The sequence below is a fragment of the Leucoraja erinacea genome, chromosome 23, assembly GCF_028641065.1.
Source record: "Leucoraja erinacea ecotype New England chromosome 23, Leri_hhj_1, whole genome shotgun sequence".
Taxonomy (NCBI): domain Eukaryota; kingdom Metazoa; phylum Chordata; class Chondrichthyes; order Rajiformes; family Rajidae; genus Leucoraja; species Leucoraja erinaceus.
Genome location: NC_073399.1, coordinates 6,991,186 through 7,018,274, shown reverse-complemented (window position 1 = coordinate 7,018,274; position 27,089 = coordinate 6,991,186). Strand labels below are relative to the sequence as shown.

At 43.0% G+C, this 27,089-nt stretch overlaps 2 protein-coding genes across 9 annotated transcripts in view; both read right to left on the bottom strand.

The window, feature by feature from the left end:
- LOC129708151 (sodium-coupled monocarboxylate transporter 1-like) overlaps window positions 1-1,272 on the bottom strand; it is a 28,883-nt gene extending 27,611 nt beyond the window's left edge. For 2 of the 3 annotated variants that reach the window (XM_055653735.1, XM_055653732.1), the window contains exon 1: window positions 1,231-1,264. In XM_055653735.1, coding sequence (XP_055509710.1) covers window positions 1,231-1,237 — 7 coding nt within the window. In that variant the 5' untranslated portion in view covers window positions 1,238-1,264. Of the gene's footprint in view, window positions 1-1,230 lie in introns of all 3 variants that reach the window. The other variant, XM_055653733.1, reaches the window with a different exon arrangement.
- On the bottom strand, window positions 2-27,021 carry LOC129708152 (sodium-coupled monocarboxylate transporter 1-like). Of its 6 annotated transcripts, none has more exons than XM_055653738.1 (17): window positions 26,872-27,021; window positions 24,985-25,046; window positions 22,862-23,001; window positions 21,765-21,830; window positions 20,983-21,034; window positions 19,026-19,093; window positions 17,333-17,487; window positions 15,175-15,315; window positions 12,943-13,072; window positions 11,723-11,811; window positions 10,972-11,093; window positions 8,862-8,932; window positions 8,179-8,265; window positions 6,907-7,106; window positions 5,028-5,131; window positions 3,141-3,241; window positions 1,243-1,356 (listed from the first exon to the last, which is right to left on the bottom strand). In XM_055653738.1, the coding sequence occupies exons 3-17, from the start codon at window positions 22,961-22,963 to the stop codon at window positions 1,282-1,284; spliced, it is 1,563 nt and encodes a 520-aa protein (XP_055509713.1). In that variant the 5' UTR covers window positions 22,964-23,001; window positions 24,985-25,046; window positions 26,872-27,021; the 3' UTR covers window positions 1,243-1,281. The 6 variants fall into 6 exon arrangements, 4 of the variants coding, with proteins under 4 accessions (XP_055509713.1, XP_055509711.1, XP_055509712.1 ...); XM_055653736.1 differs by lacking the exon at window positions 26,872-27,021 and adding an exon at window positions 25,161-26,331; XM_055653737.1 differs by lacking the exons at window positions 8,179-8,265; window positions 26,872-27,021 and adding an exon at window positions 25,161-26,331.
- Window positions 27,022-27,089: the final 68 nt, after the last annotated feature.

Genomic DNA, 27,089 nt, shown 5'->3' with positions numbered 1-27,089 from the left:
ATAAAATCCTAATCCAGTGATCAGAGTGAAATCAGGTTAAAAGTCCAATATTTTATAACCAACCACATGATCTATCGGTCACTTCTTGCATCTAAGAATGATTGTTTGACCCACAGTAGATGTGGTACAGCAATGCGACTGTGTGGAGTTTAAAGGAACTGCTTGGAAGCACTCAAATAACAAAGTGTTTTTGTTTTAATCAGTTGATGAACGCCAAACAGTAATGGAATAAACAGGACTTTCTCAGGGGGGCAGATGGTGACTAATGGGTGGTGCTTGGGCCCAGCTATTCACAATGTACATCAATCATTTGGATGAGAGAACTGATGTAACTGATATGGGGAGAAGGCAGGAACGGGGTACTAATTGTGGATGATCAGCCATGATCACATTGAATGGTGCTGCTGGCTCAAAGGGCCGAATGGCCTACTCCTGCACCTATTGTCCAGTGTCTATTGTCAACCGACAGCACAAAACTGAGTGAAACTGGGAGTTGCGAGGAGGATGCAAAATGGTTTCAGGGCAATTGAGAGGTTGGGTCGAATGGCCTAATTCTGCTCCTATTCCTTATGACCTAAGTTAAATGAGTGGGCAAATATATGGCAGATGCAGTATAACGTGGATAAATGTGAAGTTCGTTTCAGGAAGAACAAACACAGAGAGATTATCTGAAGAAGGGTGTTGGGCCTATTTCCTTCGCTCCATTGATGCTGCCGCACCCACTGAGTTTCTCCAGCATTTTTGACTGCCTGAGATTATTTGAATGGCAATAGATTGTGGAATTTGCTAAAAACAAAAGACTAATGTCCTTGCACACTAGTTACTGAAAGCAAACATGTCAAGCAAGCAAGTAGCAAACAGTGAAGCAAGCAAATCAGCACCCGGTTCCTGCTTTCTCCCCACATCTCCCTTGATTCCGTTAGCCACTCGACACCCCAATCTCGCTCTACACCCCAATATCATCAATTTTTCCACAGCCTTCTGCATCTGCCCATGGTTTGGTAATAGGACAAACTAAAAAAGGACATATTTACATTACAAGAAAGAAATACCAGCCAGTCATTTTTCTGAAATCTGATTATTTTATTGATTTATTTTATGGGGATTGAGTAGTGCTTCATTAAGAAACTAATTCCCGTCTGAAGAAGAGTCTCGACCCGAAACGTCGCCTATTCCTTCTCTCCATAGATGCTGCTTCACCCGCTGAGTTTCCCCAGCACTTTTGTCTACCTGCCATTGACCCACAAGTTCGGTATCTGAAATCTTGGTCAATTTAAGGATTTAAAATTGCGTTGTTTTTCCACAGCTTGCAGAATTCTCCTTGAACATTGGACATGAGGTTTGAGACTTGTTCATCTAGACAAATGAAAAGAATATGGGAACATGAACGATCAGGTATGTTCACAAACGTTGAGAAATTCATGAAAGAGAGCAATTTCGGAAACAGGTACATTATAGCAAACGTAGACAAACAATCCAAGCTTTTATTTGAAGGGAAGTAAAAAAAAAAATCAGCATCTGTCTGTCACATCTTATCATAGTTTCTTCAACTTTGGTTACTGCACTTTAGTAAGGACATATTGACTCAAGAAGAGATCCAACAATTTCATTGGTGCGATACCATAGCTCAAAGGATCACATTTTGAAGACATTTTGCATAATAGGTAGAATTTCCATGAATATAGCGGACTGAGTTGTGACCAAATGAACTTATGTGGAAACTTAAAATGGTTTAAAAACTATAACCTCTTGAGGACTCAAGATTAAGGGAGCACAATGTCTTCACAAGAATAGCCAAGGAGCACTTAGTTCATACAAAGGAAATCCAGACCTTTATATAAATCCCATCAATAAATGTATTCATAAAAGAACATCATAAGATCATGTGATAGGAGCAGAATTAGGCCCTTCGGCCCATCTAGTCCACTCCGTCATTCAATCATGGCTGATCTACAGTATCTCTCCCTCCTAACCCCATTCTCCCGTCTTCTCCCCATACAATACAATACAAATTTATTATCATTTGAGCCCCAGTGAGACTCAAACGAAATGTTGTTTCCACAGCCATACAAACAAAGACACTGTCTTACAGACATACACATAATTAAATTCACACAAACATCCATCACAGTGAAGCCACTGTGATGGAAGGCAAGTCTTTTCTCTCCCCTGTTCTCCGTGTCTCTCCCGATGTCCAAGCCCCAGGCGGGCGATGATGAGTCCCACGGCCATTTTAGGCCGCGCGGCGATTTACGGCCCCGTGGCAAAGTCCAAGGTTGGAACCCCCACGGGCGATGGTGAGTCCCCACTAATGACATTGCCGGGTCATGTACGGTCCCGGTCCTAAAAACAACACGGGCTTTAGATTCTGAGGAGCTCCGGGAAGCCTCTCCCCCGGGACTCCCGTCCCAGTCCACCGGACCTGCGGCTGCGTTGCTGGAGCCTCCGAGCCCCAGGAGTCGAGTCGCAGCAGCGAGTACGCTCCGAGGCCGGCCAGCCCCACGGTGTGAGTAGTCCGAGCTCCGCAGCTGGCAATCCCGAGCCCCCGGGTCGTTCAAAGGCTCACCCGCTCACGGTGCTAGGCCCCACGACAGCCGAGACCCGACAGGGTGGTTCCCGTTTAGTTTCCCCCGATCATTTACACATTTAAAAATATTCCCAAATCTTCAGCTAGACAAAAAAAAAAAAAAAAAAGACAGACAGGCTGGGGCCGCTGCAACGGGTGATTCGCGAACCTTTAACACTACTAATCAAGATCTATATCTCTGCCTTCAGTATATCCTGATGGCCTCCGCAGCTTCTGTGGCAAACATCAACACTATTAGACAAGACCCTATCTCCTTCCTAAAACAACGTCTTTATTTTTTGTGACCGGTCCGGGATATGGAAACATTAACACTAATAAACCAAATGTTTTTTTGAAATGGCAATTGGCAGGTTAAAGGTCACCTTCACAGGCACATGGTGTTGTTTAATTTCCAGATCATTTAAACAGATTCCAAATCTTCAGCTGCTGCTGCGATATTTGAACCTTTGCTACTAGATCATTAGTTCAGTATAAACTGTTGCTAGGGTAACATCAACACTATTAGACAAGACCCTATAATCATATTTTTTTAACGGTTATATAATTATCTTACCCTTTCTCGTTTTGGAAGTGATTGTTTGATTCTGAAGATGAATTTGTGAATGGTTGGTACAATCGGAGAAATTAGCAAAGGATCCACTTTCTCATTCCCACCTGTAATAAAGAGACGGAAATGAAATACTGAAATCTTATGCCAGGATTTTTTTTTTTTTTTTGCAAGTTATACACACTCAGTAGTACAGACAGGATTCCTATGCAATTGAAGATAGACACAAAAAATGCTGGAGTAACTCAGCGAGACAGGCAGACTGAAGAAGGGTCTCAACCAAAAAGGTCACCCATTCCTTTTCTCCAGAGATGCTGCCTGTCCCGCTGAGTTACTCCAGCATTTGAATGAATGAATAAGTTTATTGGCCAAGTAGTCACATACAAGGAATTTGCCTTGGTGCTCCGCCCGCAAGTGACAACATGACACACAGTGACAGTTAGGAATGACATTAAAAACATTAATAATAACGCACAATATCGATTGAAACATGTGAATTAAATAAAATACCAGAGCAAAAGGAGGCTACAGATTTTTGGTTATTGAGTAGAGCTACTGCTCGTGGAAAAAAGTTGTTTGATATGTCTATCTTCAGTTTAAACCTGCATCTGCAGTTCCTTCCTACACATTCCCTATGCAATCCATTGATATTGGACCCGGCTAATTGCTGATGAGAGAATGCCCAGTGAGTTGGAAATTGCAGGTGGAAGTCTGTGAGATGGGGAACGGGGGTATATCACGGGCTATAGGCTATAGCCTAGTCCTGGATGCTGCTAGTTGTGGAATATTGAATTTTGTTTCACTGTAATACCACAGCTACTTCAAAGATATATAATAGGCTGAAAAACACATTGGGATGAGTTGACGTCTATAAATATAAGTATTCCATTTTATAGCGAAGATCAGACTGTGAAGAAGGGTCTCTCGACCCGAAACGCCACCCATTCCTTCTCTCCAGAGGTGCTGCCTGTCCCGCTGAGTTACTCCAGCATCTTGTGTCGATCTTTGGTTTTAACCAGCATCTGCAGTACTCTAGTGCTGTGCTGTGATGCCACCAGCTGGAGAATGGGTTGTGCACCAAGGAGAATTCAAGCAAATAGATCACTGAAGGTTACACAGAAAAGCTGGAAAAACTCAGGGTTGCAGCACCTATGGAGCGAGGAATAGGCAAACGGGCCGAAACCCTTCTTCATCAAATCTGACAAGAAAGGGAAAAGGAGGAGTAGCCAGAAGCTGGAGGGTGGGAGGAGTCAGCAGGGGAGCTGAGGAAGGGGAGGAGAGAAGGCTCTTTGCTGCAGTAAGTCCCAGAGACCGCTGTGCAGGGAAGTTGCATTTGGAATCTTGAGGCCACTCACATCTCCAACATTAGAGATAAAACTGATAGTTGAGATTAATAACTGAAAACCACCGTAAACCCTACCTCCTTCACAGCATCTTCGATTACATCCGATAATAGATAATCAGACCCAACAGCCAAGGGGCGGTGCAGTGGGCCAGCGGTAGAGTTGCTGCCTTACAGCACCAGAGACCCAGGTTCAATCCTGACTACTGCCGCTGTCTGTACGGAGTTTGTACGTTCTCCCTGAGACTGCGTGGGTTTTCACCAGGTGCTCCGGATTCCTCCCACACTCCAAAAACGTACATGGTTGTAGGTTAATTGGCTTCGGTAAGAATTGAAAATTGTCCCTAGTGTGTAGGATAAGTACTAGTGTATGGGGATCGCTGGTCGGCACGGACTCGGTGGGCCAAAGGGCCTGTTTCCGTGCTGCATGTTTGAACTAAACTAAAATTGAAAATTTGCAGTAAGAAACAAAAACTGGTGTGAATTTGCTTTGTGACAACATGATGATTCTCAAGGTCAACCTGATGAATTAAAATATTAACTTTCCCCACCTGTGAAGAAACTAATTGTTAATCCAACAAAAACTGTGCTAAGACAAGCAAGTGGGCTGTAGTAGAGATAAGATAAGGAGTAGAAATCTTCTGCTATGCTGGGTCTGAAATATATTAAGAAAACAAAAAGCCGAACTGTAATTTATGTAAGAAGTAGCTCATGATTATTTTAAAATATAATCTCATCACCAATGTTACACCATCAGTATATTATAATCGCTTTTTGTCCTTTCTTCTATGGCCTTTGTCTAACCATCTGACAACCAACCCCCCCCCCCCCCCCCCCCCCCCCCCCCCCCCGCATCCACCTGCATCTACCTATCACTTGCCTGGTTTTGTCCCCCCCCCCCCCCCCCCCCCCCCATTCAGACTGAAGAATGGCCCCAACACGAAACGTCACCTGTCCATGTTCTCCAGAGATGCTGCAAGACCCGCTGAGTTACTCCAGAATTCCAGGGCGGCACAGTGGTAGAGTTGCTACCTTATGCCCCTGTCCCACTTAGGAAACCTGAACGGAAACCTCTGGAGACTTTGCGCCCCACCCAAGGTTTCCATGCGGTTCCCGGAGGTTGCAGGTGGTTGCCAGAGGTTGCAGGTAGTGGAAGCAGGTAGGAAGACTGACAAAAACCTCCAGGAACCGCACGGAAACCTTGGGCAGGGCGCAAAGTCTCCAGAGGTTTCCGTTCAGGTTTCCTAAGTGGGACAGGGGCATTTTACAGCGCTTGCAGCACCAGAGTCCCGGGTTCGTTCCTGACTACAGGTGCTGTTTGAACGGAGTTTGTACGTTCGCCCCATGACCTGCGTGGGTTCCTCCGAGCTCTTTGCTTTCCCCCCACACTCCAAAGACGTACAGGTATGTAGGTAAATTGGCTTGGTAAATGTATAGGTTGTTCCTAGTATGTGTAGGGTGGTGTTGGTGTGTGAGTATCGCTGGTCGGCGTGGACCCGAAGGGCCGAAGGGCCTGTTTCCGCTCTGTATCTCTAAACTAAACAGTATCTTATTTTTGTAAGCCAGCATCTGCAGTCTGGCAACTTTATAATGACATTCATTTGACAGCCCTTTTCTTCCTCGACCGCAGAACCAACCAATCTCCGAAAAACATAATTTCTTATTCATTTGACAGCCCGCTCTCTTTGTCATCACTAATCCATATTTTTAATGGTGAATACAATTTAATTAATAAGAGTCTCTGCATCATCCTGTGCTGGACAGAATTTAAAATGTTATCAAAAGATTACATTTCCATCAAATAGTTGCCCATATGTCACGCACAAATAACATCCTTGTAGTTTTTAAGAAGGAACTGCAGATGCTGCCAAATCGAAGGTAGACAAAAGTGCTGGAGAAACTTAGCGGGTGCAGCAGCATCTATGGAGCGAAGGAAATAGGCAACGTTTCGGGCCGAAACCCTTCTTCAGACTGATGGAAGGTGGGGGGGGCGGGGAGAAGAAAGGAAAAAGGAAGAGGAGGAGCCCCAGGGCTGAGGGAGAGCTGAGAAGGGGAGGAGACAGCAAGGTCTACCGGAAATTGGAGAATTCAATGTTTATGCCGCTAGGGTGCAAACTGCTCAATATGAGGTGCTGCTCCTCCAATTTCCGGTGGTGCTCACTTTGGCCATGGAGGAGGCCCAGGACAGAGAGGTCGGATTCGGAATGGGAAGGGGAGTTGAAGTGCTGAGCCACCGGGAGAAACGTTGCCTATTTCCTTTGCTCCAAAGATGCTGCTGCACCCGTTGAGTTTCTCCAACACTTTTGTCTACCTAACATCCTTGTAGATTACCTGGCTAAATTACAAGTTAGGTGGCAATCGTATACAAGGATCATTGCAAAACCTTTAAAAAAAAAATGCAATTCATGTGAAAGATCGTTAATGACTTACCTTTCTTGATTTGGAGATGCAACGGCGGTGAGCAGAGAGGTCACATTCACAGGAGTTGAGGTGGTAACATTTGACAGGGGACATCCTGATATTGATGTTTCAAGTAACCCAGTAAACTTAGCAGAAGGTGGATAGATCTGTGCAGCAATTCCTACCCACATAGAAAGGGATAATCCAACACATAAACCTGCAAATGCGCCCTGGCACAGATGGAAAGTAATAACATTTCATATTATTTTTGCAGCAAAAGAAACGGGGCTATGACACAAAATGCAGCAGTAACTCAGCGGGACAGGCTGCATCTCTGGAGAGAAGGAACAGGTGACCTTTCGGGTCGAGGCCCTTCTTCAGACCTGAAATTCCACCCATTTCTTCTCTCCAGAGATGCTGCCTGTCCCGCTGAGTTACTCCAGCATTTTGTGCCGATCTTCGATTTAAACCAGCATCTGCAGTTCTTTCCTAAACAGGACTTTGAATTGGAAATGTTTGGCACATTATGCTATGGCAATCGAATAAAACTGCACCCATCTTTTCCCAACCGTGGAGATATTGCACCAAATTAAGGGTAAAATGAGATCATTTGAGGGGAAAGATTTGGAAGAAGCATTTCCTTCATTTTCCCTGACCAGTGTTTTATTTTGTGACAGTCTGGGCTGGTTTGGCGATCCAGCAACTCAAAAATATTAAACATCATTATTTCATTTTACATTTTTGTTGTCAATTTAAAAAAAATCACTGTGCATGACTGTGCATGTAGATTCAGAGCTTCAAAATGATGTATTCAAGAGAGAGTTCGATTTAGCTCTCACATCCCTTATGTGTATGTGACAAATAAACTTGATTTGACTTGACTTGGTCTATTCGGCTCGCACCTCATGGTTAGGGATAAGGGAAAGACGAGAGATATAGACGGTGATGTGGGGAGATAAAGAACAATGAAAGAAAGATGCAAAAAAGTAATGGTGATAACGGAAACAGGGCATTGTTAGCTGGTTGTAGGGTGAAAATGAGAAGCTGGTGCGACTTGAGTGGTGGAGGGATAGAGAGATTGGGAATGCCGGGGCTGCCTGAAGTGAGAGAAATCAATATTCATACCACTGGGCTGCAGGCTGCCCAAACTAAATATGAGAAAGAGATGACTAATATCCTGGCATGATATAAAAGGCAATTGTAACATAGTTTATAAAACTGCGGTGTCCTGCTTTACAATATAATTTCCAATGTAAATTTAAAGCAGGTTTCAGCCGTGGCTTTCTCAAAATAAGCTCTTACCTTGCCGTTACTCTTTGGAAATAATGCTGCAAGTGTGAATACACCCAGTATGGGACCTTGAATTATTCCTGCAACACTGAGAGAAGCCTGGCAACGATAGCAAACATGATTACATTCAGAGCTCTTTTTGGCAGGCAAGTAAAGCAAGTTTATTTCATTAATAAACCAGCAATGAGGACGTTAACCAACAGTATGATGAGCGTTTGACAGCACTGGGCCTGGACTCGCTGGAGTTTAGAAGAATAAGGGGGGGGGGGGGGGGGGGGGGGGGGGGGGGGACCTTATTGAAACATACACAACAGTGAAAGGCTTGGATAGAGTGGATGTGGAGAGGATGTTTCCACTAGTGGGAGAGTCTAGGACTAGAGGTCATAGGCTCAGAATTAAAGGACGTTCATTTAGGAAGGAGGTGAGGAGAAATTTCATTAACCAGAGGGTGGTGAATCTGTGGAACTCTTTCCCACAGATGGCTGTGGAGGCCACAAGTCAGTGGATATTTTTAAGGTTGAGATAGATAGATTCTTGATCAGTACGGGTGTCAGAGGTTACGGGGAGAAGGCAGGAGAATGGGGTTAGGAGGGGGAGCTAGATCAGCCATGATTGAATGGCGGAGTAGACTAGATGGGCCGAATGGCCTAGTTCTACTCCAATTCCTTTATGACTAAACACTGCAAATGATTTACCTGAATTATATTTCCTTTTAACAGAGAAGCCACTCCAGCCAGGCCAATCGTAGCAAATCCAAATATCATAGCTGTATATGGGCAGAGAATAATATATCAAAATAAAATACTATTTTTTTTCAAAAATGCATCTTTAAAACTGTAATTATTATTTGTATAACAGTATGTGCTGAAGGTAATGTTAAATAAAATGAATCCCTTCTGCCTGCACATAATCCCTATCCCTCCAAACTTGATGTGTTCATCCAAAGGCCTCTTGAATACCACTGTCATATATGCTTCCACCACCACCCCCAACAGCATGATTATGGCACCAGACTCTCTGTCAAACCCGCGCATCTCCCTAATATTTCACCCTCTCACCCTAACGCTCTGCACATGTGGCACAACCTTAAAGTTTCTTGCTATTGAGGGAGTGCAGCGTAGGTTTACAAGGTTAATCCCCGGGATGGCGGGACTGTCATATGCTGAGAGAATGGAGCAGCTGGGCTTGTACGCTCTGGAGTTGAGAAGGATGAGAGGCGATCTCATTGAAACATATAAGAATGTTAAGGGTTTGGACAAGAGCGAGCTAGATAGGGCTCTTAAAAATAGCGGAGTCAGGGGATATGGGGAGAAGGCAGGATCGGGGTACTGATTGGGGATGGTCAGCCATGATCACATTGAATGGCAGTGCTGGCTCGAAGGGCCGAATGGCCTACTCCTGCACCTATTTTCTATTGTCTATTGACACGCTAGAGGCAGGAAACATGTTTCGATGTTGGGGGAGTCCAGAACCAGTTTAAGAATAAGGAGTAAGCCATTTAGAACGGAGACGAGGAAACACTTTTTCTCACAGAGAGTGGTCAGTCTGTGGAATTCTCTGCCTCGGAGGGCGGTGGAGGCAGGTTCTCTGGATGATTTCAAGAGAGAGCTAGATAGGGCTCTTAAAAATAGCGGAGTCAGGGGATATGGGGAGAAGGCAAGAACGGGGTACTGATTGGGGATGATCAGCCATGGTCACATTGAATGGCAGTGCTGGCTCGAAGGGCCGAATGGCCTACTCCTGCATCTATTGTCTATTTGCAGGCTGGGAATGATTCTGACAGTCTACACTAAATATACTACCTTTGCTCCTAATTTACTCTCCGCAGCTCCTGCCTAGTAATGCTGCAATTTACCCTTCAATTCAGCATCTTCCCCTTAATCATCACTGTAATTTGTAAACTTAAGGAGTTGTGATCGCTGTTCCTAAAATGCTCACCCATGGTAATGCCAGTCACCTGGTAGTGCTCCTTTCCTAATACAAGGACCAGTATCATCCCTCCTAGAGTTGGACTATCCACATACTGTTTCAAGAAACCTTCTCAGATGCACATAATAATATTACTAAACATCACATGCGGCACGGTGGGGCAGCGGTAGAGTTGCTGCCTTACAGCGCCAGAGACCCGGGTTCGATCCCGACTACGGGTGCTGTCTGTAAGGAGTTTGTACGTTCTCCCCGTGGCCTGCGTGGGTTTTCTCCGAGATCTTTGGTTTCGTCCCACATTCCAAAGACGTACAGGTTTGTAGGTTAATTGGCTTGGTGTACTGTAAGTGTAAAATTGTCCCTAGTGTGTGTAGGGTAGTGTTAATGTGCGGGGATCGCTGGTCGGTGTGGACTTGGTGGGCCGACGGGCCTGTTTCCGCGCTGTATCTCTAAACTAAACTAAATCACCCAGTCCCTAAATGTGTCCTCTCAAGGACATCTTTAGCCCCGACAACAGATGGGGGCAACACACCATCCTGGAGTCTCACTTGAAGCCACAGAAACACCTGCCTAGAGAGTTCACTAACATTATTGCCCATCTAGACTAAGCCCAACCCTGCTATTCAATAGAGTCAGATGAAGTTCACTGTTCTGGCAGCTGCCGCTCTATGTCCTGAAAGGCCCTTCCCAAACACCCCCACCACCAGTACACAAAACGGTTCACTTGTTTGACAGCAAGGTAGCTATGTGGGATTCCTGCACTACATTCCTGCCTCTCCTGGCTGTCACCCTTCATTTATTTGTCACTGTGCTGGCTGGCCGAGCTGGATTGTTTATAAGTGGAATAAAGTGGAAGATTTTTGTGATCGAGAAAATAACCTAGGAGCTTTGTGGCCAGAGTCTTCTTCCTGTTAGAAAGCTGTTCCCATGGTTTCCAGAGAGGCTTTATAAAATCTTCAACAACGATTGCAGCCATAGCACTGATGCCAGAAGAGATTGAGCTGTCAACAAGAAAAGTAAATGTTATTATATGCTTTGGTTTACAATGATTTTTTTTTAAATTTAACGATAAAAGGCTTTGCAAAGATGTTTCTTTCTCTCTAAAATCATGATACGCGCAGTGCAAAATCTAAATTATTTTAATCTTTCTCCATCTTTATACAATCACAGCACATTATTTGAGCAAAAAATCCACTTCAAGCCAACTTTTTCCTTCAAGAGGCATTGTTTTGTTCTCATTGTTTGGAGAAAAACGATATACTCTTTGCATTTATACTTAATCAAGAGAATTAGCTGAGATAAATATGATGGATATATACTGAAGGTAGACAAAAATGCTGGAAAAACTCAGCGGGTGAGGCAGCTTCTATGAAACGAAGGAAATAGGCGACGTTTCGGGTCGAGACCCTTCTTCAGACTACATACTGAATGTTAATTTTGCTCCATAGTTCTATCAACAACAAATATTTGGAGAAAAATTACTGAGCAGAAATGCTCAAAGTTAAGGAAAATAACGCGCAGTTCAACTGTTTATGTATTGACTGTCCAAAAGCATCTTCATGTAGCATTAGTGGTATGTCAATGATTTACAGCTTGCACCCCTGTGAACCTTGTGTGACGCATGGCGTACCTCAATGTACCACTGTAGGCGCTGGCAACGAAGAGTCCAGCTACCCCAGGAGTCTCATTCAAAATCTCCACAACCATCAATGGCATCAGCTTCAGGGAAAATAAAACACAAATGAACCACTTGCAAAAGACGTAGGTTAATTGGCTTGGTAAATGTAAAAATCCTCCCTAGTGTGTGTAGGATAGTGTTAGTGTGTGGGGATCGCTGGTCGGCGTGGACCCAGTGGGCCGAAGGGCCTGTTTCCGCGATGTATCTCTAAACTAAACTCAAAGGATCTTAATGTTGATATTGCTGCTAGTTGATACTTATTCCATTCTTAATTTAGTTAACATTAATTTTCCTGAAAGCTTGGTAGACAAGTTGCGATATTTCAGTTCAGAACTCCAGTCACAAGGCAGGAGCTGACATTAGGACATTAGCTGACATCCGGCCTAGCTCACAACTTTGTGTATATTAAAATGAATGGACCTATACTGTAGTCTTCTCACAGTGAAAACATTTTTATTTGCTGATGTTATTGAAAATAAGCATGTCAATATACAAAGTGATATTTCTGTTTTATACTCTTCATATTTATACTTAAGTATAATATGAAGGGGGAGGGAGGGTGTTGTTACCGAACTGAACTCACTGTGGAATGAATGCATTAACAGAGCCACTCTGCTGCCGGATCCGAAGTTGTCCGTGCCGCTGACGGTAAAGTCTGTGAAAGCGGCCCCGTCAGAGACTGTGAGGCCTCGCATCCTTGGCGCTTCTGACACGCCGGCTCTGTCACGCTGGCTGTTCCCCGCAGCTTTTCGGCCGAGGGCGAAAAGCAACGGTTGAACATCCGATGTTTGGCTTGAGGCAGCGTGACAGAGCCGGGCCGGGCACCAGCGGTAGGGAAAAATGTTGGTGTGTTTCGAGCAGAGCCGGGGCGTCATTAGGCGTTATGGTCGCTGGCGAGCAGGAGGCGACAAAATGAGTGAGTGGGGGGAGGGAGGGTTTTTATCAAAAGACGTGTACATAAAATGTCCAAATGTTCTGAGGAGTGCATGAGTGAATGTAAAAGTGAATTAACTAGGGAAATGGAAAAAATGGCGCGGAGTTTCAGCGTGTGGTGCTGGCAGACCAAGGAATCAAAAGCCGAATCTGACATACACCCACACACACAGTTTTAATAGTATATAGATAGATCGATAGATCGATAGACAGATATGATATGATTAAATGTTACTTACCTGATTGGTGTTGCTAATTCTGTTTGCCTTTATTGGGTCACACGAACCATAAAGTGCGTACATCACTAAACCACACAGGCAGGCTGTTGTAAGAATAATCACCATGCCAACCCAGTTCAGAAATACTGCTCTGTCAAATCACAAATGACTGATAGTAATAAAGTAGATTTATGTATTTTACATGATACTTACAAAATGAACTTTCTTTTCACATGCTCATAAATTGCTTCAATATTAAAATCTGAATGATATATAAGCCGAGGAGAACTTAACCTTAACATGAATGCTGAATATCATGCAAGGACCTGAAATTGTAATTATTGGAAAACTTATTCTGGAGAGTCAGGAGACGGGAAAAATAAGTAAAATTAGTCAATTTAACTATAAAATACACTTCCTTCAAGAAACAACTGAACTTTTGTAGATTAACCATATTAGCCTGCCTTTAACGTTAAGTAAGTATGTTTATTGGCTAAGTATTCACATACAAGGAATTTGCCTTGGTGCTCCGCCTTCAAGTAACATGACATACAGTGACTGTTACGAATTACTCAGAAAACACTAAACATTAATAATAATAAAACCTTAATGATAAAACACCATTGATCAAGCATGTGAACCAACAAAATACCAGATCAAAGGGAGGCTACAGATTTTTGGCTGTTGAGTAGAGCAACTACTCGTGGATAAAAACTGTTTTTATGTTACTATATCTATCACCATACGTATTATGCATGCTGCACATTCCACATGTAGTCCAGTCCGGATTTTCTTCACAGTTCACACTGCCACCCAGCTTTGTGTCATCCGCATACTTGCTAGTGTTGCTCCTAATTCCCTCTTCCAAATCATTAATATATATGGTACACAGTTGCGGCCCCAACACCGAGCCTTGCGGCACTCCACTCGCCACTGCCTGCCATTCTGAAAAGGACCCGCTCACTCCTACTCTTTGCTTCCGGTCTGCCAACCAATTTTCTATCCATGTCAACACCCTACCCCCAATACCATGTGCTCTAATTTTAGTCACCAGTCTCCCGTGCGGGACCTTATCAATGGCTTTCTGAAAGTCTAGATACACTACATCCACTGGCACCCCTTCATCCATTTTATTTGTCACATCCTCAAAAAATTCCAGAATCCATCTCGGAGGCATTCTACAGACTTTCTTTCTTGGGGTCCTAAACAAACCTGATTTTCCCAGTCTACCTGCCTATTGAAATCCCCCATCACTACAGTGGCATTACCTTTGTTACATGCCAGTTTTAACTCCTGCTGCAACTTACATACTACATCCGCGCTACTACTACTCACATCGCAGCGGCCTCTGTAGTCCGTCTGTCGTCTTTTTATTTTTTGTCTCGTTTGTATGTAGTTTTTATTTTTTTTTTTAAACTGGGTATGTGTGTGGGGGGGGGCGGGACTTTTTAAAATCTTTCCCCTGCACGGAGAACCCGACCTTTTCTCTGTTGGGTCTCCGTTGTTGTTAGGGCCGAGCACCGTGGAGCGCCCTCCAACCGGAACGACCTGGGGCTCCAGTCGCGGAGCTGCGGACTTACCCACCATCGTGGAGCTGGCCGAGTTCGGAGCGGGAGGAGCTGTGGTGGCGCGCTACTGCGGCCCGACCCAGGAGATTCGGGGGCTCCAGCTGATGACACCGGGAGACCCGCTTTTCGGGGCTTCCGCAACGGCGACTTGCGGGGTTGAGGATGATCTGGAGCGGGGCCTTACATCGCCCGGCGCAGCTTTAAATGGCCGTGGCACTTGTTAGCGCACGCCGGGGGCTCCAACACCAAGACCCGGAGCACGGCCTTGCATCACCCGGTGCGGTTTATAATTGCCGCGGGACTTATTTACCAGCGCATACCGGAGGCTTTGACTCTGACATCGGGAGGAGAACGAGGAGTGCAGGGGAGGGATAAGACTTTGACTTCCATCACAGTGAGGAGGAGATTCACTATGATGGATGTTCGTGTAAATTGTGTCGTGTCTTGGTTCTTCTTCTTGTGTGTATGACTGCAGAAACCAAATTTTGTTTGAACCTCTGGGTTCAAATGACAACAAATAAATTGTGTTGTATTGTATTGTATTTGGGGGTCTGTAAATAACACCGATTAGTGTCTTCTTGCCTTTACAATTCCTCAACTCAATCCACAGTGACTACCTCGTCAGTCCCTATGTCTTCCCTCGCAAGGGACTGAATTCCATCCCTCACCAGCAGAGGCGACTTACTTCTTGGCTTCTTTTTCACTCTTACAGGCAAGGTATCTTTGTACCTGTGCTTGATTACAACTATATGTTGCTGTCCATCCAAATGTGCCTCCAACTATTATCGTCCAAAACGTGTGCCTTCTCCTTGGATCAGGGTCAAAGCTGAAAACAAAATCCCATGTTACCTGATAGACTATAGACAATAGACAACAGGTGCAGGAGTAGGCCATTCGGCCCATTGATCCAGCACCACCATTCAATGTTATCATGGCTGATCATCCCCAATCAGTACCCTGTTCCTGCCTTCTCCCCATATCCCCTGACTCTGCTATCTTTAAGAGCCCTATATAACTCACTGATATGAAATCTGTATTTGTGCCTGCTATATTCCATTGTGCTGTTGCAAAGCAAGAATTTCATTGTCCTATCTGGGACATATGACAATAAACTCTCTTGAAGTCTTGAAGTCTAGTTCTCTCTTGAAAGTATCCAGAGAACCGGCCTCCACCGCCCTCTGAGGCAGAGAATTCCACAGACCCACAACTCTCTGTGATCAACCAGTCAAATCATCATTAGGCTGCCTCTGTCTCTCCAACTTTAGTAAATTGATCAGTCTAAAGTAAAAAAGAGCAGTTAATTACCTGCTCAGTTTTGGGCAGTTCTAATTTTAATGCAAAAAAATTAAACAGTATGAAGCAAGAAGAAATCTAACACACTTGTTGGAGTAATGGCAGGTTAAGGATGACATTTGGAAAGTTTAAATCGGGCATTTTGATCATTATAGTACCCAAGAAAAATAAAGTGATCTCTCCCAATGACTATTGACCAGTTGCTCTAACATCAACCATAATCATTGGGGCGGTCACGGTGGCACAGCGGTAGAGTTGCTGCCTTACAGCACTTGCTGTGCCGGAGGCCAGGGGTTCGATCCCGACTGCGGGTGCTGTCTGAACGGAGTTTGTACTTTCTCCCCGCGACCACATGGGTTTTCTCTGAGATCTTCAGTTCTCTCCCATACTTCAAAGACGTACAGGTATGTAGGTCTTTAGTACAAAATCTTTGTAGTACAAAGCCAAGTGGCTACAATCTTTCAATATTCTGCTGTTTTCCACTCATATTTATCGTTACTATGTGGATATTGTTCACCCTGTGAACCTCATGAGCAAGAAATTTTAATGCACCTGGTGTACACAGCAAAAACTAATCTGTATCTGTCTCAGAAGGCGAGATATCTATCACACTGTTCCTTTGTAGCTTTCAGCATTTTGCTGCTTTTAAATTCATGGGGAAATAATACATTTTAATTTGTACGGAGAAGGCATAAATGGGCAATTTTCCATATAAATGGGTATATTTCTGTGTTTCATTTATATTAGAGCAGTGTAGCCAGAGGTGTGGCCATTTCTAGAGCATAAGCCTTGCACAACATAGCTGAGGCCTTTAGATGGAGTGATTTACTTTGGCTGAAGACCATCCTATCTCAAGGCAATGACCTCATGAGTAGGATAATTGGTCATCTGTTTGGCATCTCTACAAGAAGATAAGTGCGGAAACATAGAAACATGGGGAAAAAAATAGGTGCAGGAGTAGGCCATTCGGCCCTTCAAGCCAGCACCGCCATTCAATATGATCATAGCTGATCATCAAAAATCAGTACCCCATTTCTGCTTTCAAGTTCAAGTTCAAGTGAGTTTATTGTCATGTGTCCCTGTGTAGGACAATGAAATTCTTGCTTTCTCCCCATATCCCTTGATTCCATTAGCCCTAAGAGCTAAATCTAACTCTCTCTTTGAAAACATCCAGTGAATTGGCCCCCACTGCCCTCTGTGGCAGAGAATTCAACAGATTCACAACTCTCTGGGTGAAAAGGTTTTCCCTCATCGCAGTCCTAAATGGCCTACCCCTTATTCTTAAACTGTGACCCCTGGACTTTGGTTGTGGACTCCCCCAACATCGGGAACATTTTTCCAGCATCTAATAAAGTGTAACTGCTGCCGGCCTTTATTTAGCATGCTGAGCCCTGGCATCATTGAGGACGGGAATGTAAATTTAACCTCTTCCACCCGAATTAAATTTAGATGCGGCAGGGCTGCAGAGATTTGACCAGGTCCTTTGAAGATATGCCAGGCCATATAAATCTTAACAAAGTTTTCAACCGATAATACACTAAAATACTCACTCTAAAAAATTAAGGCGGCCACCATTCTCAGCAATGTTCCAAACCTTTTCAAGCCCTCCAATATGAATTGATCCCTGGATCAGAACAGTCAGAAGGCCGATTAACATAACGCAAAGTTGGAAGACATCAGTCCACACGACAGCTTTGATACCACCCTGAGAAGAAATTATAACCAATAGATTCAAATCAATGGCCACCAGTGAGGTGAATAAAGCAAGAAAAGGTTTTGTCAATTAAAAATGCTACTTATGAGAGGAATAGATCGGGTAGATGCACAGATTCTCTTGCCCAGAGTAGGGGAATTGAGGACCAGAGGACATAGGTTCAAGGTGAAGGGGAAAAGATTTAATAGGAATCTGAGGGGTAACTTTTTCACACAAAGGGTGGTGGGTGTATGGAACAAGCTGCCAGAGGATATAGTCGAGGCTGGGACTATCCCAACGTTTAAGAAACAGTTAGACAGGTACATGGATAGGACAGGTTTGGAGAGATATGGACCAAGCGCAGGCAGGTGGGATGAGTGTAGCTGGGACATGTTGGCCGGTTTGGTCAAGTTGGGCCGAAGGGCCTGTTTCCACACTGTATGACTCTATGACTCTAATTACATCTTATCCTTGACGCTCAAGTACGATTCAAATATATTTTAAGCTTAACACGTTAAATTGTGAGGATATAAAATACGCATGGTCTGAAGTAGTTATCAGGATCAAGAAATTCTACAGTTTCCAAATAAACTGGATTTCAACCACACTCCCAGCAACTATAGACTCCCAGGAAAAAGCTTTTCACTCTACCTCTGTACATGTGACAAGAAACTAAACTGTATGCGTTTGAAGGCACCAACCTAGATGAGTCAAGCAACCTGCTCCCATGCTGCAAATTACAGACTAGTCTGGACCATGACATTGTGCAGCATACCTTAGGCCTCCTTCGGTCATGGCTGACCATGGGTGTCTCCAGGGTGCTGTTCCCCAAATGGAGGACGCCTGTGCGTGACTTTGTTTAACGTGGTGCACAGACAGCCACTCCACGGTCCTTGACAGATCTGGGTCAGGATCCAGTGGCATGGAGTCCAAGACGACCAGAGACCCTTTTCTGCTGCAGCCTTCATCCGCCTTCCCAGCCGTTGTGACGCTCCACTAAGGTCAGCCATCGTCCTCCGCCTGTCCCACCGCTGAGCATACCATATGACAGCAAAAACCTATTCACCTCCCTGGCCTATTACCAATTTGTTCTACCGTCAGAACTGTTTAAAATCAAGCCAAAACATTGTCATCATCACAGCTACATGAACTGTCAAAGTTTATCCCTTTGACATGAAATAATCTGATAAAACTCATATATTTTAATAAAATATGGACCTCAAATCCCGAGGAGGAATTTGGCCTGTAAAATTTGCCAATATTCTAACCACCTCTGAAATTGCCAATTTTCATTAGTGCAACTTTGTTTTAACACCTCACCTTGCCTCAGTGCCTACAGTAGTTCTCCTGTATGTCTTCAAATGAGTTCAAACATGACAGCACTATATGATGGCGTGACTTTATGAAAATGATAGCTCAAGCCCATAGATCTCACAATTCATCTGATTCAAGGTTCCTGGCCTCAGCTTCAAGTGCCGCTGTGTTCAATTAGATTGCAACTCTAACTTCACAATTACCCATTCCAGAAAATATTTAAATCCATTTCTTACCAGTGCTGTATACAGTGTACACACACAGGCAGTTGTTACGATGGAAATCCACAAATTTATTCCAGTAACTGTAAAAGAAATTGAGACAAAAAAACTTTTAAAAATATATTATTTAACGAGAAATTACTATAACTGAAAAATAAAACTTGCAGCAAGGTGACCATCCTTTTTGTTTACTTTATTGCAAGAATGTGGCCATCGGTAGGTTAAACTAGAACTTATTGTCCATCCCAACTTTCCAATGAGCTTTGTAGTTGGGACATTTCAGACGACAGTCTCATAATCCCATTATGTCACTTGTGGGTGGAGCACCAAGGCAAATTCCTTGTATGTGACTATTTGGCGAATAAACATTAATTAATTCATTCATTACTATGGTTCAGGAGTCACAAAGATTAAACTACCAACAGCAACTTTCCTTCTCATAAAGATTTTAATGAATAAGATGCTTCCAAGACAATTCAGCAGAATTATGGTCAGTATTACTGATTCTAACTTAATCATTCCAAAATTATATGCCAAACTAAAATGTAAATTAAATTAAATCATGGTGAAGTGGGGTCATTCTTTAGTCAGAGGGTGGTGAATCTGTGGAATTCTTTGCCACACAAGGCTGCGGAGGCCAAGTCAGTGAATATTTTTAAGGCAGAGATAGATAGACTCTTGATTAGTACAGGTGTCAGAGGGAAGGAGAATGGGGTTGGGAGGGAGAGATAGATCAGCCATGATTGAATGGCGGAGTAGACTTGATGGGCAGAATGGCCTAATTCTACTCCTATTTCCCATGACTTGTTGAGAGTAGTGTGTTGATGATGGGCAGATGGTGTGGGTGAGGGGGAAGCTGTTAGAGAACGCATTAGCCGCAAGTTTATGACACGCCTTTATGACATAATTCCCAAAATAGATTAAACAAAAATAATCAACGATAAATTTGTTTTTTAATCCTCATGCAACTAACTATTGGATTTGATTTGATTTGATTGGATTATTTAGAGAGCACTACAAAACCTCTGCCTTCCTTGATATAGTATCTGCTGTAACACAGTAATTGGATGTGCCACATGTGCCAACTACTGAAGTAAGGAACTGGGCGGTAAAGGGCCTGTCCCACTGTACGAGGTAATTCAAGAGCTCTCCCGAGTTTAAAAAAAATCAAACTCGTGGTAAGTGCGTAGAATGTACATAGCGTCTACATCGGAGCTCGTGGATGTTTCGTAGCGGCTCGTAATGCTAACGGCAGGTACTCGGGAAACGCGGTAACTCGTGAAGTTTTTTCAGCACTGTGAAAAATGTCCACGAGAGCCCCGTGTACCTACGAACAGCTATTACCGTAATTCTCCGAGTTCGAATCAGGGGAAACTCGGGAGAACTCTTGAATTACTTCTAAGAATGGGACAGGCCCTTAACTTTCCTATCAGCCTGGAAATTGCTCTAAGGAAAAGAGCGCATGTGAACCCTCTACAATGTCTTGTCCATCTCCTTAAATGGAAAAGAGAAGATTATTATTCAAAGGATTTATTATTATGCAATTTTTTGGAACGTGTAAATACCCACCAAATCAAAATAATATCATGGTGTGACTTTATGAAAATGATAGCTCAAGCCCATAGATCTCACAATTCATTTGAATCATAATAACTTAGAATAATAATTGTTTCAAAACACAACAATCACATTAAATATTACATTAAAAATACCCGCACCCCTCAAAAAAATAGATTTACTGCGGGTTAAATATAGGCTGGTACTTGAGGATGAACCACATTCTAACATCTCATCCAAAATTTCAGCACTCAATGTACAGTGGTGAATTTTGTGCATGTTTTTCTGGAGTGGCAGCAGAACTCAAGAGATGGCCTGCACTCTTCTGTTTAAGCAAACTCTAGTATGCTCAGTGCAAAATGGAATGGGCAATTAAAAAAAAAAAACAAGCATCATAGGGAAGTATGTCACTTACCCTGGCTTAGTGCTAATGACGGAGCGTAAGTGACAATACCAAGGTATAAGAACTGTAAAGTAAAGTGAAATAATATTACCGACAAGAGAAATTAATCACACAATAAGCAGCAGCCTTATATCCACTTGACTTAATTTTCTTCTAATTAATATCCTGGCAAGTGGGATGGTGGAAGTTTCCTCTTTATTAGCCCTTTTTTTTCAAGTAAAAACACATATTAGACCAGAACTGCTCATCATTTAAACATGTTGTCATTACTAATCCCTTAGGGGAAATTTGGGAATCCAAAGGTTGTTGGTAAGGTAAAATATTGGCATTGGTGCTAGATTGCCCATTCCATCACAGCTTAAGGATAAGGGGGAAATCCTTTAAAACCGAGATGATAAGAACTTTTTTCACACAGAGAGTGGTGAATCTCTGGAACTCTCTGCCACAGAGGGTAGTTGAGGCCAGTTCATTGGCTATATTTAAGAGGGAGTTAGATGTGGCCCTTGTGGCTAAGGGGATCAGGGGGTATGGAGAGAAGGCAGGTACGGGACACTGAGTTGGATGATCAGCCATGATCATATTGAATGGCGGTGCAGGCTCGAAGGGCCGAATGGCCTACTCCTGCACCTAATTTCTATGTTTCTATGTTTCTATGCAAAGTCCACATACCCAAAGACACTGCAAGAGGAAATGTACATTATCCCAGTTTATCTCATCAAAACTATAAAAATATTAAAACCACTGGCAATCACTTACAATTTCAAAAGCATTCTTAAATTTATTTGTGAACTTACCATGTATATCAAGAAGCAACAGACGACTTGATATCTCACCAACTGTCCAAATCTTCTATTAAGATACTGTGGGAAACAAATTTCTTTAATCATGTTTCATAACCATAGAGTAATTACTTTATTCTGAGCCAACGTCACCACCAGTGTTCTCCTTCCATAGGTTCATTAATACCACTAAGGCCGGCGTGAATCATGACATTACAAAACTGCAATTAGTTTTCTTGCAAAGTTTGATTCTTAATGCATGCATATCATCACAGAGTTTAACATAATTTATTCCACAATTTAAACTATTTATGGGCACCTTGGCAAACATCTGCAACAAATCCACTTATGTCCTATCCAGATTTTTATACAGCTGCAACATGACTTGCCAACTTTTACACTTAGTGCTCTAACCAATTAAGGCAGGCATGCCGTACACCCTCTCAACTACTCTATCCATTTATGTTAGTCGCTGTACCTCCCTCCCCCTTACCTAACCTAACTCCATTGAGATAATAATCTGCCCCCTTGTTTTTGCCACCAAAGTGGATAACCTCACATTTATCTATATTATTATACTGCATCTGTCACACACACTCAACCTGTCTAGGTCACCCTGAAACCTCCTAACATCCTCTTCACAGTTTACACTGCCACCCAGCTTTGTGTCAGTAATTGATCATTAGTTCTGATTATGAAAATCTAAAATTAAAAGGCAAATACATTAGCAGTGTTCAAGACATGATTTCCATATAAGTAGCTGTTTCAAAATTTCTCCATTTTAGTTAATTCTGTGGTGCACAACATCCAGTCTGCAGACTCTCAACACATGCTACCTGACCCACCATGTTAATCCAGCAGGTCGTGTTTTTTCTCAAGATTCCAGCATCTGCAGCCTGTTGTGCTTCCCCATGAAACATTGTAGAGTACCGAGCTAGAGGACGGAAGATAGACACAAAATGCTGGAGTAACTCAGCGGGACAGGCAGCATCTCTGGAGAGAAGAGAAGGAATGGGTAACGTTTCGGGTCGAGACCCTTCCTAATAGTCCGTTTAACAAGTACTAAATGGGAAGAAAGTAGAAACTGGAAATGAAAATTAAAAACTATTTACCTCATAAGTGCTAATTATATTTAGTCTGTAAAACAGTGGAATGTAGATCAGACTGGTGGCTATCATTGTAATGAACCAAGTGAAGCCAAACATCAGAAACATTATCCCAAAGCTGTAAACCTCAGCTGGATTTCCAATTACTGTAAATATTAGAGAAAGCTCATTAAATAAAAACACATTTGCATTTTCATATACTTGTAAACCTACTGTAATATTGTTAGCTAATGTCAGATTATAGGATTCATATGTGTTAACTGAGCATGTGGATGACAAGTTTTCCCAAATTGTTATTAGCAGACCACCTATACGAAATCTTGCAATAATATAACAGGATCAGATTTATTCTGTAACTATCTGTTGTTGAGATGGTGATAATTCTTCTGCTTGAACTGCATGCGATAAAAATACACCTACAGTTCTGGTTAGGAGCATCAGGATTTTAATCCAACAACAAAAAAACAAATAATGTTATGTGACCATGACTGGATGATTGAAGTTCCCATTCATACGCGCCTGCTATTCTTTCTCCTGGACAAGGGAAGTGGGAGGTTTAGGAAGAGACCTTGGCAAAATACTGCACTGCAGGACATTCCAGTCACAGAGCACTAGTGGAGAAAATTTATGTTTAATCTGGGGGCTGGTGGTTACTTATCTTTACGTGGATGAGAGCTAGTTGAGGAGCTATCCTTAAGATTCAGTTTAGTTTAGAGATACAGCGAAAAAACACTTGGCCCACCGAGTCCGCACCGACCAGCAATCCTCGCACATTAGCACTATCCTATACAGACTAGACAATTTACAATTTTACCAAGCCAATTAACCTACCAACCTGTTTAGGAAGGAACTGCAGATGCTGGTTTAAACCAAAAATAGACACAAAAAATGACCCAAAACGTCATTTACAGAGATACTGTCTGACCCGCTGAGTTATTCAAGCTTTTAGTGTCTAACCTACAAACCTGTACGTCTTTGGAGTGTGGGAGTAAACCAGAGATCTCGGATAAAACCCACGGTGGTCACGGGGTGAACGTACAAACTCCGTACAACGCGGGAGTTTCGACCGCCGACTGCGGGAGCTTCGATCACCCCAACTGCAGATGATTCGACTGCCCCAACCGCGGGAGAATAAAGAGGAAGAAGATTGGACTATTTTGCCTTCCACCTCACAGTGAGGAATGTGGGGAATCAGCTGTAGTGAATGTTTATTTTAACTTTTATGTAGTTGTGTGTCTTGTTGCTTTTTTTTAGTATGGTTGTATGGTAATTCGAATTTCACTGTACCTTAATTGGTACATGTGACCATAAACTGACCCTGAAGCCTTGCTATGCAAGGGAATACTAGTAATTTAATTTGGCATCATGTTCAGCACACAATGTTACAGTGCTGCAGTATAAGTGGTATAAACAATCTATGTGGTTTTCTGGTAGTCAAGCCAAGAGATTCTTTACGGGTTGCTTGCTGGAATAGTACGAATCTGCAATACAATGGGGGAAACCGTTCAACCCTTCCATCCCAATCCAACCCATTGATCTCTGGTCAGCAACTGACATTCGCACACGTTTGGTGGCTTTGGTGAGTTTTTGTGAACTCACTAAAGCTTATGAGAGAACGGATCTTACACTTAACACCTGCAGAATAAATAGTACATTTTAATAAAAAAAGGGACCTCTCATCTTAATCATAATCATAATAATACTTTATTAGCCAAGTATGTTTTGCAACATACGAGGAATTTCATTTGCCATACAGTCATACCAATAAAAAGCAAACAGAGCACACAAAAATAGACAATAGACAATAGGTGCAGGAGTAGGCCATTTGGCCCTTCGACCCAGCACCGCCATTCAATGTGATCATGGCTGATCACCCCAAATCAGTACCCCATTCCTGCCTTCTCCCCATATCCCTTGACTCCGCTATTTTTAAGAGCCCTATCTAGCTCTCTCTTGAAAGCATCCAGAGAACCTGCCTCCACCGCCCTCTGAGGCAGAGAATTCCACAGACATGTTAAAATATATTTTAACATGTTCACAGACCAGTTTCAATGATGCTTAACAATATACAATGTGAAGTAAATATGTTTATCCACTACAATTATCAGAGTTTTCATAGTGCCATGTACCTGTTATAGCAGACAAGAAACTTGAAGCCAATGAAAGAGCAATTGGATACGCAGAGATCTGTCTATTAAAAAAATGAAACAAACTTTAAAAATTCCAAATAGCATGAACTCAGGATCATTTTCCAACTATAAAAGGCTGGAAGAGGAAATAATGTTTTTTACAAGCATTTATACACCTGTTTCCCACGAAGAACTCTTCAGTTGATTCTTGTCCAGACCTACTGTCTTTAAAAGCACAAAATAAGCCAATTGCAGCAGATACCAGCACCATAGAAATAAATATAACATAATCCCAGACTTGAAAAACACTTTTGCCTTCCATGGCAGCTCCTTTTGCAAAAGTAAAAGCTCAACAAACGAAACCCAATAAACCTGACAATAATCAGATAAGAAGTCTAAAGGTTCATTCAAAACTGAACGGATGGTTGTTCCTTTAATGTATGCATGAAGGTCATTTCCTAGATCCATAAAATGATTGACTTTTAGACTCCGGTTTAAGTAATATTTGGCACTTATTGCTGAATTATAAAGGTTCACAAATTGTTCAACTCTCAAGAATATATCTATAGGTATTTCAAAAAATTCTCATTGATAGTAAACAAAATAGCCATTATTTCATTATTACTTGGGATAACATTTTTCCGATAAATCTATGTGTTGTTAATCTGAGCACCAAAATCTTATGCTGGATCTGTCAAGGGGAAATATTGGCCCAAATTTGTCAGAGGTTATGGGGAGAAGGCAGGAGAATGGGGTTAGGAGGGAGAGATAGATCAACCATGATTGAATGGCAGAGTAGACCTGATGGGCCGAATGGCCTAATTCTGCTCCTATCATTTATGAACTTTATGACTTGACTAGACCAAGTGACTCTGCACCTAGCCCTTATAGATTTATGAACCAGATTAATAGACATTGAGCATATTCATATGCTATTTAACAGGTCGAAGGCACAGTCCGCGTGCCCGTTTGAATTTTGCGCGGCGCTGTGCGGCACAAGCACTATAAGATGACCTCTCATCCTTCTTCATTCCAGTGAATATAAGCCCAGTCGATCCATTCTTTCATCATACGTCAGACCCGCCATCCCGGGAATTAACCTGGATCGACTGGACATATTCACTGCAATTTTAGAAGGCCGAGCGGGGATCTGATAGAAACATATAAACTTCTTAAGGGATTGGACAGGCTAGATGCAGGAAAAATGTTAATCAAGAGGACAGTTGGAGAACCAGGGTGGGGGAGCGACGTAGAGAGAGGGATTGGAGGAACAAAACAAGGAACAGAATGAGGAACAAAACTCTAGGGACGGAGAGGGATGGAAAGCAAAGGTTACTTGAAGCAAGAGGATTCCTTCGCTCCATAGATGCTGCTGCACCCGCTGAGTTTCTCCAGCTTTTCTGTGTAACCTTCAATATTCACACTGCTGGGTTGTAAACTTGAGGTAACACATTTTCACCCAAAGAGTTGTGAATCTGTGGAATTCTCTGCCACAGAGGGCAGTGGAGGCCAATTCACTGGATGTTTTCAGAGAGTTAAGGGCCTGTCCCACTTGGGCGTCATTTACGCGACATCCTAAAAATTGGTTGGTGAGTAGTGACGCTCGCATGGCATGGTGTGTGATGAGGCATGGTGGCATAGGCAGTGACGCGTGGTAGGGCGCGCGGCGCCCCAGGAATTTTGGGAAGCTCAAAATCCTCGTGTGCCACCTCCATGATGCCCAAATGACGTCCAAGTGGGACAGGCCCTTTAGATATAGTTCTTTCGGTTAAAGCAATCAAGCGATATGGGGATAAAGCAGGAGCGGGATACTGATTTTAGATGATCAGTCACGATCACATTCAAAGGTGGTGCTGGCTCGAAGGGCCTAATAGCCTACTCCTGCACCTATTTTTGTCTAGGTTTCTACACTTATCTTCTTGTAGAGATGCCAAACAGGTGAACAATTATCCGGCTCCTGTGGTCATTGCCATGAGATAAGATGATCTTCAGTCCATCTAAAGGGTCCGTTTTTCTATTTCTATGTTTTGTTTCCCCCCCCCCCCCCCCTGTGGTAAGGGGGCCAAGGGAAGCCCGGGGGGCCAGGCCGGGGGGGGGGGGGAAGG